Source organism: Rutilus rutilus (assembly GCF_951802725.1).
Source record: "Rutilus rutilus genome assembly, chromosome: 9".
In the NCBI taxonomy this organism is placed as follows: Eukaryota; Metazoa; Chordata; class Actinopteri; order Cypriniformes; family Leuciscidae; genus Rutilus; species Rutilus rutilus.
This window is the reverse complement of record NC_140223.1, coordinates 14,514,146-14,526,987: the sequence shown is the minus strand read 5'-3', so window position 1 is coordinate 14,526,987 and position 12,842 is coordinate 14,514,146. Positions and strand designations below refer to the sequence as shown.

The 12,842-nt window shown below is 44.2% G+C and overlaps 1 protein-coding gene across 1 annotated transcript; it reads left to right on the top strand.

The window, feature by feature from the left end:
- Positions 1–5,032: 5,032 nt before the first annotated feature.
- Positions 5,033–9,986, top strand: LOC311297334 (uncharacterized protein). The gene is made up of 8 exons (XM_084419583.1): positions 5,033–5,244; positions 5,340–6,932; positions 7,023–7,229; positions 7,370–7,681; positions 7,814–8,040; positions 8,537–8,790; positions 8,886–9,131; positions 9,292–9,986. The coding sequence occupies exons 2-8, from the start codon at positions 6,419–6,421 to the stop codon at positions 9,917–9,919; spliced, it is 2,388 nt and encodes a 795-aa protein (XP_084275709.1). The 5' UTR covers positions 5,033–5,244; positions 5,340–6,418; the 3' UTR covers positions 9,920–9,986.
- The last annotated feature ends 2,856 nt before the right edge of the window (positions 9,987–12,842 follow it).

Sequence of the window (12,842 nt, the reverse complement as noted above, 5' to 3'; positions counted from 1 at the left end):
GCAAAATGAGGCCATTCAAAGGTTGTGGGTTCGAGTCCCACCAGAGTCGTGACTTTTGCCGTCTTGTCAACCCCGTACTGCACAGTGTTGCCCTCAGGTAACAGAAAGCTTTTGAGGCCTCTTGTTCTCAACGTGTTCATTTCAATAATGTCAATGTAGTCAAAGGGCTTCAAAATGTCTCTTTGGTTTACTACCACAATTGCTTACGGAAACCTCTTGGCTCTTGCACACAAGGACCGGCCGTCACCACAGAGAAGTGCCAGACTTCCTTTCTCTTCCCGTAGCTTAGATGGTCTTTGCAGCCCTTGTGAATGGAGCTCCATAAACATGTGTGACGGGGGTTCTGGGAGTCCTGCTGAACACAGCTGGCCAACAAACACAGAGGCTAGCTGGCCACCCCCCACGCAGTTGTCAACAAACTATTTTATGCTAACCAGCGCCTGGCCCACGATTAGCATCTTTTCTCGATGTTTTGATCCTCTGGGTCGCCCTTCTGGCAGCAGGGAGCGGAGGTAGGCGCCGTGGCTTAGTTGGTTAAAGCGCCTGTCTAGTAAACAGGAGATCCTGGGTTCGAATCCCAGCGGTGCCTTTGACGATATCCGTGTGTGTGTGTGTGTCGCAAGGCTGTGAACCCTTGCAGTCGCTTGCTTTTCTGAGAACTGACCACAAAAGGTGAAACCGAGGTCTTGCTTCCATTTGCAGACCATCCCTGAGCTGTTGTTGAAGGATAGTGTCCCAAGCTAATACGTCTCGGCAGCAAGGCGCCGTGGCTTAGCTGGTCAAAGCGCCTGTCTTGTAAACAGGAGATCCTGGGTTCGAATCCCAGCGGTGCCTCTACTCCGTTGGCTTCGCTCTCTGGGACCGTTCTTGGACAGAGGGCCTCAGAACTTTGAATCGGGTTTCAACTGTGCAGAGGCTCGAGGACCTGTCTTTTCTGCCCGCAGAGTGTACAGCATTACAGTGTTGGATGTGCAGATGGCCAGATGAAAAACCGCCACGTGTCCCGGCCAGGCAATCACGTGGGCTCTGTGGCGCAATGGATAGCGCATTGGACTTCTTGATTGCAAAATGAGGCCATTCAAAGGTTTTGGGTTCGAGTCCCACCAGAGTCGTGACTTTTGCCGTCTTGTCAACCCCGTACTGCACAGTGTTGCCCTCAGGTAACAGAAAGCTTTTGAGGCCTCTTGTTCTCAACGTGTTCATTTCAATAATGTCAATGTAGTCAAAGGGCTTCAAAATGTCTCTTTGGTTTACTACCACAATTGCTTACGGAAACCTCTTGGCTCTTGCACACAAGGACCGGCCGTCACCACAGAGAAGTGCCAGACTTCCTTTCTCTTCCCGTAGCTTAGATGGTCTTTGCAGCCCTTGTGAATGGAGCTCCATAAACATGTGTGACGGGGGTTCTGGGAGTCCTGCTGAACACAGCTGGCCAACAAACACAGAGGCTAGCTGGCCACCCCCCACGCAGTTGTCAACAAACTATTTTATGCTAACCAGCGCCTGGTCCACGATTAGCATCTTTTCTCTATGTTTTGATCCTCTGGGTCGCCCTTCTGGCAGCAGGGAGCGGAGGTAGGTGCCGTGGCTTAGTTGGTTAAAGCGCCTGTCTAGTAATCAGGAGATCCTGGGTTCGAATCCCAGCGGTGCCTTTGACGATCCGTGTGTGTGTGTGTGTGTGTGTGTGTGTCTCAAGGCTGTGAACCCTTGCAGTCGCTTGCTTTTCTGAGAACTGACCACAAAAGGTGAAACCGAGGTCTTCCTTTGCAGTTGCTTCCATTTGCACACCATCCCTGAGCTGTTGTTGAAGGATAGTGTCCCAAGCTAATACATCTCGGCAGCAAGGCGCCGTGGCTTAGCTGGTCAAAGCGCCTGTCTTGTAAACAGGAGATCCTGGGTTCGAATCCCAGCGGTGCCTCTACTCCGTTGGCTTTGCTCTGTGGGACCGTTCTTGGATAGAGGGCCTCAGAACTTTGAATCGGGTTTCAACTGTGCAGAGGCTCGAGGACCTGTCTTTTCTGCCCGCAGAGTGTACAGCATTACAGTGTTGGATGTGCAGATGGCCAGATGAAAAACCGCCACGTGTCCCGGCCAGACAATCACGTGGGCTCTGTGGCGCAATGGATAGCGCATTTGACTTCTAGATTGCAAAATGAGGCCATTCAAAGCTTGTGGGTTCGAGTCCCACCAGAGTCGTGACTTTTGCCGTCTTGTCAACCCCGTACTGCACAGTGTTGCCCTCAGGTAACAGAAAGCTTTTGAGGCCTCTTGTTCTCAACGTGTTCATTTCAATAATGTCAATGTAGTCAAAGGGCTTCAAAATGTCTCTTTGGTTTACTACCACAATTGCTTACGGAAACCTCTTGGCTCTTGCACACAAGGACCGGCCGTCACCACAGAGAAGTGCCAGACTTCCTTTCTCTTCCCGTAGCTTAGATGGTCTTTGCAGCCCTTGTGAATGGAGCTCCATAAACATGTGTGACGGGGGTTCTGGGAGTCCTGCTGAACACAGCTGGCCAACAAACACAGAGGCTAGCTGGCCACCCCCCACGCAGTTGTCAACAAACTATTTTATGCTAACCAGCGCCTGGTCCACGATTAGCATCTTTTCTCGATGTTTTGATCCTCTGGGTCGCCCTTCTGGCAGCAGGGAGCGGAGGTAGGCGCAGTGGCTTAGTTGGTTAAAGCGCCTGTCTAGTAAACAAGAGATCCTGGGTTCGAATCCCAGCGGTGCCTTTGACGATATCCGTGTGTGTCGCAAGGCTGTGAACCCTTGCAGTCGCTTGCTTTTCTGAGAACTGACCACAAAAGGTGAAACCGAGGTCTTGCTTCCATTTGCAGACCATCCCTGAGCTGTTGTTGAAGGATAGTGTCCCAAGCTAATACATCTCGGCAGCAAGGCGCCGTGGCTTAGCTGGTCAAAGCGCCTGTCTTGTAAACAGGAGATCCTGGGTTCGAATCCCAGCGGTGCCTCTACTCCGTTGGCTTCGCTCTCTGGGACCGTTCTTGGACAGAGGGCCTCAGAACTTTGAATTGGGTTTCAACTGTGCAGAGGCTCGAGGACCTGTCTTTTCTGCCCGCAGAGTGTACAGCATTACAGTGTTGGATGTGCAGATGGCCAGATGAAAAACCGCCACGTGTCCCGGACAGGCAATCACGTGGGCTCTGTGGCGCTCACAGCAGCTTGTCAGATGGCCTTATTTCTGGTAGTGACAACCAAAAATGAGCCAATCGCTGTTCGCAGCGCTTCGAGAATTCTTCGAAGAATTGACCAATGAGAAAAAAAGCTGGTGATACGTCACTGGCCAATCAAGTGTATGACCGTCGCTAAGGCCCACAGTGATGCGTTGGCCAATCAGTGAATGACTCATGCCTAGATATTGACCAATCAGGTTCTCGGCGGGTGTTATAATAAGACTGTATCATCGCTACTCTAACATTAACATTTTACCCTTTAGCTATTAGCTATGAACTATTAGCTATTTTTGACCGGCACACTACAGCTGTATTAACGATAATCGCCTGTTGCAGCTGCTGTTATTGTTTTTATTTCTTGTAAATATAACGTTGCAGTTGTTTATTACCGGCACATTTGTCGACGCCGTAGAAACTGAGGTAAGTGTACATTTATATTTCATTATACACAGGCCATTCATTGTTTTTTCGCCCTAAATGTGTTTGTTTGTTGTGTATTTGTTGTTTTTTGGTGGTATTTGTTACAGTTAATACAGTACTTCGCTATTATTCGTATTTTACAGTGTTGGTGAGAGGTGTAAGGTGATTTTGGTTTTTCAGTCATTAGTTTTTTAACCACTAAAAGTGTTACTTGAAGCCCACTTAGTAAAACCATTCACCTAATCTTCAGACCAACTGCACTTTACAACAGTAACTAAAACTAAAATAAAAAATATATATAAAAAAATGAATTACTGTAGATACATCATTCAAAACTGGTACTTCATTTGGTAATCACTGCAATTTAAATGTCTCACTCATTTACTGATTACCCACACTCCATTATCATGTGCGAAAACACTTATTTATTCAGTTAGAAATCAAACATCAATGTATTGAAAAACAAATCAAATTAGCACCTTTGCATTTCTGTCTATTTTAGAAATGTACAGAATACTGAATATGCATAGGAGTCAAGTCACCTTTATTTCTATATTTCTTTATACAATACATGTTGTTTCAAAGCTTAACAATAGAAACACATTCATATTCTGCTGTAAAACAGCTGTAACAGGACATTAGTGTCAATAAACAGCTCATGTCAGTTCGATAACGGTGTAAAGTTCATCAATTGTGCATACATACTATATATACAGTGTATTATTTGTGCACAAACATGTACATGTCACTCGTTCTTGGCCAACATACAATGCAGTTTGGGGTCTTCAAAGGGCAAACCTTTAAGTGGGTTGCTGAAAATGCTCTGGGATATGCTGGGTATCTGGTGGCAAGCATGAAGAGGGAATCACTGGAAGTGAAAGACTCAAAAAACAATCACTACATTGGGCTTTTCCCAGAGGGTCGTGAAGCCATCCGTATTAAGGCTGAAAATATGGATTCCACAGGCTCCCGGCAGAAGTCTTCAAGTACCCCACAGTCCTCATCCGCAGACTCCCTGCAGAAGTCTTCAAGTGCCCCACAGTCCATACCATCTGTTTCATCTATCCGCTCCCTTCTGATTGGCAGATCACAAAATTCACAAAGCCTTGACAAAGCCGTAAAAAAAATGTTACGATCACCTGTAGCCCAACCAGGTAAGGAGTCTTTAGAAATATGTTGTTTTTCCGCAATCTGTCTGTGTATACAGTGTTTAGTATAGAGTAAAGTGCATTACAATTCGCATAGTTTTATGAAAGATTTTAATGTTTTTCCAAAGACGTCACTTATGTTCTGCAAGCTTGCATTTATTTGGTTTAAAAATACAGTGAAAACAGTATAACTGTGAAATATTAATTTTACAATTTAAAATAACTGTTTCTATTAATATAAATGTATTTATATTCTAAATTACAGTGATTATCAGTAAATAGTAAAGTGCAGCAAAATTGTGTAATATGTGTAATTTGTTGTATCTGTATTCTTCAGCTTTAATTGGAAGATCTACAAAGAGATCTCAACCAACTGTGCCAGTGCCTGTAGAATGTACAAGTGTGGCCTCATTTGCATCATCTGAGCAGGGTGACCATGAGCTGGTTGAACAGGCAGACTTGCTGGAATCACAAGTGTCCAGTAAGTACCCGAAAATCTAAAAGATATTTTGTTTTATTTTGTAAGGTCATGTATTAAAAGTTTATGGGTTTTTTTTTCCTGTTCATTTTGCAAAGGTAAACAAATGTGCCTCCCAGTGGGCTGGACTCACACATTGCCACCTGCTGATCAGCTGTGGATATCAAAGGCTTTGTTTAAGTTTTCATCCCACAACCAACCTGAAATGGACTACGCCAGAGTGGACAGGATGTGGTGGTACCCGCCACAACAGCACTTTGCAGTTACTGGAGTACCAGGGACAGAGCGCTACTTTGGTCACCCCTTCTTTCTTTGGATGCCAAGAAAGCTGTGGAGAGTTCGACTCACATGTCCACATTCAGACTGTGTTAATGAGGAGCTCACATCAGCAGGACTGCACCAGAAAATCCGACAGGTAGTCGATGTTAAAACATCCTACTTTATGGCATCTGAGTACCTGTCTTGTAGGAAATGCAAAAGAAAAGTCATCAGTTGGAGCTTTGACATCATATCACAGCTCGACATCGGTCATAGGCTTCATTTTCCCTGCATTCTTACCTTAAAGTTGGCATGTGACATGGCAGTGGTCCGCCTTCTGCGTCAGAGAGGTTTGGGAAACAGCAGCAGTCAAGTGCAGAAGAAGCTTGAGGAGCAGCACTCTGAGATCTGGCTGCAGAAGGTTGTCCAGTTTCTGACAGATTGCCAGAGTTTCCACAAAGGGATCACCGCAGGTCTTGTTATGCCTGTGTCTTTCGAACACCCACCTGCTATGCTCCCTGTACCCAAGCACCGGTGGCTGATGCAGGTGTATGCTCAGGATGTCCTTCAAAGACTGGATGAGGTCAAAGCAAGTATAACATCACTGTTTGGACGTGTGCTAAAAATGGATTCCACCAAGAAGGTTGCACGCAAGCTTGCTGGTCACAGTGCTGGAACAGCCACCTGGGTCACAAATGTTGGAAATGAACATGGTCAGGTCATCATGTCTGTTCTTACAGCAAGTGAAGGCTTTGGATTGGCACAGATGGTTGCTGGCATCATTAAAAGGTACAGGGATGCTGCAGCACCTCCGCCTGTACTGCTGTATGTCGACAGAGACTGCTGTGGGGGTACTCACCTCAAAAAGATGTTTGCGGAATGGAAGGACATGGAAATCTGACTCGACATCTGGCATTTCATGAGACGGATTTCTGTGGGGTGCACAACAGATTCACATCAGCTGTATGCAACTTTCATGGCTCACCTCAGCCGCTGTATTTTCTCCTGGGACCAGGAGGACATGGACAGGCTTATAGCGGCAAAGCGTGCAGAGTTGGAAGCACAGCTCATGCGACCTTCAGATGCTGATGTTTTGCGGCGCCTCAGCAAGAGTGAACTGGCCCTTCACTGCAAAAGAACCACACGTGGCACAAGGGAGACTGTGGATCTCATCACCCAGCTGATCCAGTCCTTTGAAGGGGAGAGGGGACGTGACACTTTGGGTGTGCCTCTGATCAATTCAGCTCGAATGGCTGAGATATTGAAGTCTCAGAGGAAACACGTGGCCTGCATTCAAGATCCCCCTGGTGTACAGCTCTATGTGCAGACAGGAACCCTGAAAAAGGGAGGGCACACTCTGCCAACATTTAGGTGTGCCAGAGGTTCTACTTCATTGGAATCTTTCCACCTGCATCTAAACCGGTTCATACCAGGTAAAGTAACTGTCCTGTAAGTCTTTTAAAGTAAATGTATTATGGTTGTAAGTAACGTCATATTTAAGTGTTCTTTCCTTTAAATTTTAGGGACGTTGGCCAGTGATACATTTTTCCAAGCCTACCTGTTGGATGGATTAGCCCGGTGGAATGAGGACAGAGCAGATGCTGCAACCTCTCAGGGCGTGCAGAAGCACCATTCATACAGTGGTCTCCTTCGTCATGCTGCTAATATGCTGGGAGAAGATGTTCTTGGACAGAAGATAGTGCCTTATGTTAGTCCACAACAATATACTGGTACGTTCATTACAGTTGTCTGTCAAGTGTTTTTTGGTAGTTTCAGCTCGACGCAGTTATCATATCAATTTTTGTAAAATTATGGAATTTTGGAATGGAAAATGTGTAGGAACTTTTTCCCCCCTCTTGTCGTGTTTTAGGTGAACTGCTTGGAGTAGAGTATCTATTCCAGCAGACTGGCGAGGTTCCCCAGGTCTACAAGTCTGCAATTCAGGAATTGGAGACTGCTGATGTGTGTATTGTAGAAGATGAGGGCTATGTGGAACCTGTGGACTTTGATGATTTGACTCTCTCTGCCTTGGATGAAGAAGAGCCTCCTTGTGTGTTACCCTCTACATCATGTGCAGTCCCATCAGAAGATCCACACACGTTGCCCTCTACACCATCCACACCACCCTCAGACGATCCACGCACGTTGCCCTCTACACCAGTGGTTCTCAACTCCAGTCCTCGTGACCCACTGCTCTGCACATTTTGTATGTCTCCCTTATTTAACACACCTGAACCAGATCATCAGCTCATTAGGAGAGACTCCATGAACTGAACTGAGTGTGTCAGATAAGAGAGACATACAAAATGTGCAGAGCAGTGGGTCACGAGGACTGGAGTTGAGAACCACTGCTCTACACCATCCACAACACCCTCAGAGGATCCACACATGTTGCCCTCTACACCTTATGCAGTCACCTCACCTTCTTTTGGTCCTTTGCCAACTCCACCTGCCACACAGTCTGCGCCGCCTCTACCATGGACACACAGAAACCTGTCCAGTGAGGTGTCTTCCTGTGCAATGCCATCTGCTTTTCCTGACGTAAGAATTCAGACTTTTCATACATTTTATGTACTGGGTTGTTTAAACAAAGGTATAGTTGAAGACTTAAGATGCAAAAGCCTCCAAGTCCGTCTGACGTTTTTTGTCTAAAATAAAAAAAATGTATCAGACTTCTATGTTTATGTTCAGTTATTTCACTTTAATGGCAATGGAAAGGCCTTATTCTAATTATTATATTCTATTCTTATTACCTATTGTCTCTGTTTATTAATTTATTTATGCATTCATTCATTCATTTATTCATTTATAAATTCCATGTATATAAAGTTTCTGTGTGTGTATATATATATATGCGCTGGTGGTCAAAATATGTTTATGTTTTTGAAAGAAGCCTGCATTTAATTACTCAAAAATACAGTAAAAATAAAAAAGTTATTTTAAAAGTGCAACTATTTGAGCATATTTTTAAAATGTAATTTATTCCTGTGATGGCAAAACTGAATTTTCAACAGCCACTTTCTTTATTTTTTTGTAGGATTCGGTTGGACCTGACAACATCGAAGGTTTTGGTGCAGTCCAGAACTTAGCAGAAACATTGGTTGAACTCAGGGAACACAGTCTTGCCTTGACAAGAGAAGAATCTGCACAAATTATTAGTTTGTGGCAAGGACTATCAGACTACGACAAAGAAAAGACTGTGTACTCTCCACGCCACAAATCTTCCTTGAAGACAGGCCGGTTTAGGGCAACCAAAAAAATTGTGGCACCAGGGGTAGAAAGTACAAGGAGGTAAGATCTTTTGCATCATATTTTCCTGGTCTGGCTGTTCCTTGAATAGTATGACTACATAGCAACCAGTTTGAATTCTCTCTCCACATTTTCAGATGCTTTGTTGGAGCAAACAGTCCTGCACAGTGGCCTGACTGCAACAGAATTGTCGAGGCAGTTTTTGTGAAACTGTGCGCTCTCTATCCCAACCCTGTGCGTAAAGAAGGAGTTAAAATCTCAAGATTTAACTTGATTGCACGTGCCTACAAGCACATCAGAGAGTGCATCTTGAGCAACGCAGAAGTGATGCAGCAGACCACCCTCCAGTTACCTGAGGTCAATGCAGCTACACTTACACAGTGGTGAGTTTAGACACTTATGTTTTGCTCCGTTAGGATTTGTAATCAATGCATAGAGAAATCGAGTGAATCATTACACCCCTATTTAACACCCATTTATTTAATTAATCATATACAACAGTTTCTTATCAAACTGATCTATGGTACCATTTGTCATTTCTAGGTACAGCAGACGTACAAAAACGAATGAGAGGGGCATTTTGACTCAGGGACTCCATGCACCAGATGCCCCAATGACAGCACCAGATAGGCTTCCACCAGCATTACAGAAAGAACAAAATCTGCAGCGTGGGAGTAATGCCAACCCTCATTTTTTTAACTTGCCTCCGAATACAGCTGGGACAGCCAAAATCAGATCTGGGCCACCAATACCTCAGATGATACTGCCACCACAACTTGCACCGACCTCACTCATGGCAGGGCAGCCATCTAGACCACTCCCAGCTATTCTTCCTACTCCGGTTTCCTTCCAACCTATAATGTACATTGTAGCACCACCTGGACAACCTATGCCATCAGCAGCACAGCCTTCTGTACCGTACACCACTGAGTACTACAGGAAGAAAAAGCAGGAAAGGGAGCAGATGGGCATGAAGTCAAGAAAATATGTCCGGAAGACCGAAGTAATCCTTTGCAAGAAGTGCAGCAAGGAGAGAAAACCACCATCCCATCTCCAGTATTTTGGCAATTGGTACTGTGAGGAGACATCCACTGAATCATTCACCGACTGGAGGGCAGCACTGCAGACACGAGGATATGGCAAAAAGAGACCAAGAAGTGAGGAGAAGTGAAAGGAGGAACTTCCGACAATTTGGAACATTCAACAGTGGAAGACAGGACTAAACTGCACCACAACATTTGCACTAATTGTCTGATATTATTATTATATTATATTATATTATATTATATTATATTATATTATATTATATTATTTATTGTATGTATATTATTATAATTGATTTTACTATTGATATTAATAGTATATTACAATTATTATACTCCTCTATTCTGTATTTATATGTATTTTATATATATTTATAGTTATATATATAATATAATATATCTGGTTTTAGTGCCTGCTATGACGTACCAGCCAGAGCTAAAAGCACTTAATGTGAAATAAAGAAGTATAGTGTAGTATAGTATTGTATTGTATAGTATAGTATAGTATAGTATAGTGTAGTATATATATAAATATATATATATTAGATATTTTGGATCTGTCATTTATGATAATTTTCAAAAAGTTACCTCAATATTTTAGTTACCCTGTCAAAATTGCACTGCAGTTAATGTTTGTTTTGGTATATTTATTTATTTAGATTGATGTGATGTGTCAAAATTGCACTGTAGTAAATGTTTGTTTTGGTTTACTATTTATTATTTTAGATTGATGTGTCACAATATCACTGCTGTTTTAAAGCAGCACTCAGTAGCTTCGGGATTTCTTCGCTGTATTCTCGCTTTTTGCTCGCAGGTTTCTCTCTAGAGCTCCCCCCACAGCTTCGGAATAGATATTTGACAACACTGTTGTAAAAACTCTTTGGTGATTCTCAGACAGCAGAGGCTAGTAGATCAACGACATCAAAGCAGATGGGACATTCTTTAAAACGTCTTCTTCCTTCGGGTTCGGACAGCGTGAGGGAGCGCAATAATGACAGTATTTGAGCAGATTTCTTTTGGCCGTAAAGCAATTGTTTACATCGCGAGACCTGATATCACGCGATACTTCCTGCCGCGGCTGCCGGCGGCCCGCCGTCTCAAAGTTGCAAGTGCGAATTTTCCGCTCACGGGCACCAGGGGGGTGCGAAACGACCACCATTCAACCCGAAAAAAGTAATATAACCATTCCAATGACTCCGAAGCTGTTCAGTTAAGGTAAAAAAGTTACTTAGTTCACCTTTAAAGGTTTTATTGACTTTTATGCAAAAAAAAAATAATAATAAATAAAAAGGCTTGTTCATTTTTTACCTCACATTATTGCCATTCTGCCTATTTGTATTCTCACAATATTTGTACCTGTAAACACTTTTCTATCTAATCTAAATACTTAAAACTTACAACACTTTAAAAGGGGTGGGGGTAATTGCTACAGTTAAAAAGAAAAAGAAAAAGTCTTCCAGTATTACATAACTGTAAATCACACAATAAAAAAAACTTATATTATATTTCTAAATAAAATGATGGGAATATTATATCTATATTTATATGCCAATTTTATGATTATGATTGGTTTCTGTACACTACACACACCCAAGTCATCATAGAATAAGGCAGACATATATTTTTAAAGATTGTATACTGTAATCGAAGCTGTCAATTTGCACTGCATTCTTAAAATAGTTTGTTATGCCTATGTCCATATTAGGGATTTCCTGTAGCGTCATAAGTTAGTACTTCTATGAGACAAGTCCGTTTTGGACTTTCTGTGAGAGAGCGCCCCCCGGCGTCCAGTATGAATGAGTGTAAGTGCCTGAATTAAAGTGCGGGGGACAAGTGTGCGTTTTAATAAAGTGCGGGGGACAAATAATTACACACTCGTACATACTCGTAGCGTAATACGGACACATTCCACGAATTCCATCGCTCGTCAGACCGGGCCACGAACCCAGGTCGCTATGCATCTTCTGGTAGCTCAACCACGACTAACAAGCACCGGCTTTGGCGCAATGGATAGCGCATTGGACTTCTAGATTGCAAAATGAGGCCATTCAAAGGTTGTGGGTTCGAGTCCCACCAGAGTCGTGACTTTTGCCGTCTTGTCAACCCCGTACTGCACAGTGTTGCCCTCAGGTAACAGAAAGCTTTTGAGGCCTCTTGTTCTCAACGTGTTCATTTCAATAATGTCAATGTAGTCAAAGGGCTTCAAAATGTCTCTTTGGTTTACTACCACAATTGCTTACGGAAACCTCTTGGCTCTTGCACACAAGGACCGGCCGTCACCACAGAGAAGTGCCAGACTTCCTTTCTCTTCCCGTAGCTTAGATGGTCTTTGCAGCCCTTGTGAATGGAGCTCCATAAACATGTGTGACGGGGGTTCTGGGAGTCCTGCTGAACACAGCTGGCCAACAAACACAGAGGCTAGCTGGCCACCCCCCACGCAGTTGTCAACAAACTATTTTATGCTAACCAGCGCCTGGTCCACGATTAGCATCTTTTCTCGATGTTTTGATCCTCTGGGTCGCCCTTCTGGCAGCAGGGAGCGGAGGTAGGCGCCGTGGCTTAGTTGGTTAAAGCGCCTGTCTAGTAAACAGGAGATCCTGGGTTCGAATCCCAGCGGTGCCTTTGAAGATATCCGTGTGTGTGTGTGTCGCAAGGCTGTGAACCCTTGCAGTCACTTGCTTTTCTGAGAACTGACCACAAAAGGTGAAACCGAGGTCTTGCTTCCATTTGCAGACCATCCCTGAGCTGTTGTTGAAGGATAGTGTCCCAAGCTAATACGTCTCGGCAGCAAGGCGCCGTGGCTTAGCTGGTCAAAGCGCCTGTCTTGTAAACAGGAGATCCTGGGTTCGAATCCCAGCGGTGCCTCTACTCCGTTGGCTTCGCTCTCTGGGACCGTTCTTGGACAGAGGGCCTCAGAACTTTGAATTTGGTTTCAACTGTGCAGAGGCTCGAGGACCTGTCTTTTCTGCCCGCAGAGTGTACAGCATTACAGTGTTGGATGTGCAGATGGCCAGATGAAAAACCACCACGTGTCCCGGACAGGCAATCACG

What these genes read in the sequence shown, in the direction of transcription:
- LOC311297334 (XM_084419583.1), top strand. Translation starts at nt 6,419, where the DNA reads ATGAGACGGATTTCTGTGGGGTGCACAACAGATTCACATCAGCTGTAT. An exon ending in TAGTCCACAACAATATACTG is followed by an intron (nt 7,230 to 7,369) that starts GTACGTTCATTA and finishes GTCGTGTTTTAG; the next exon opens with GTGAACTGCTTGGAGTAGAG. An exon ending in TGCCATCTGCTTTTCCTGAC is followed by an intron (nt 8,041 to 8,536) that starts GTAAGAATTCAG and finishes ATTTTTTTGTAG; the next exon opens with GATTCGGTTGGACCTGACAA.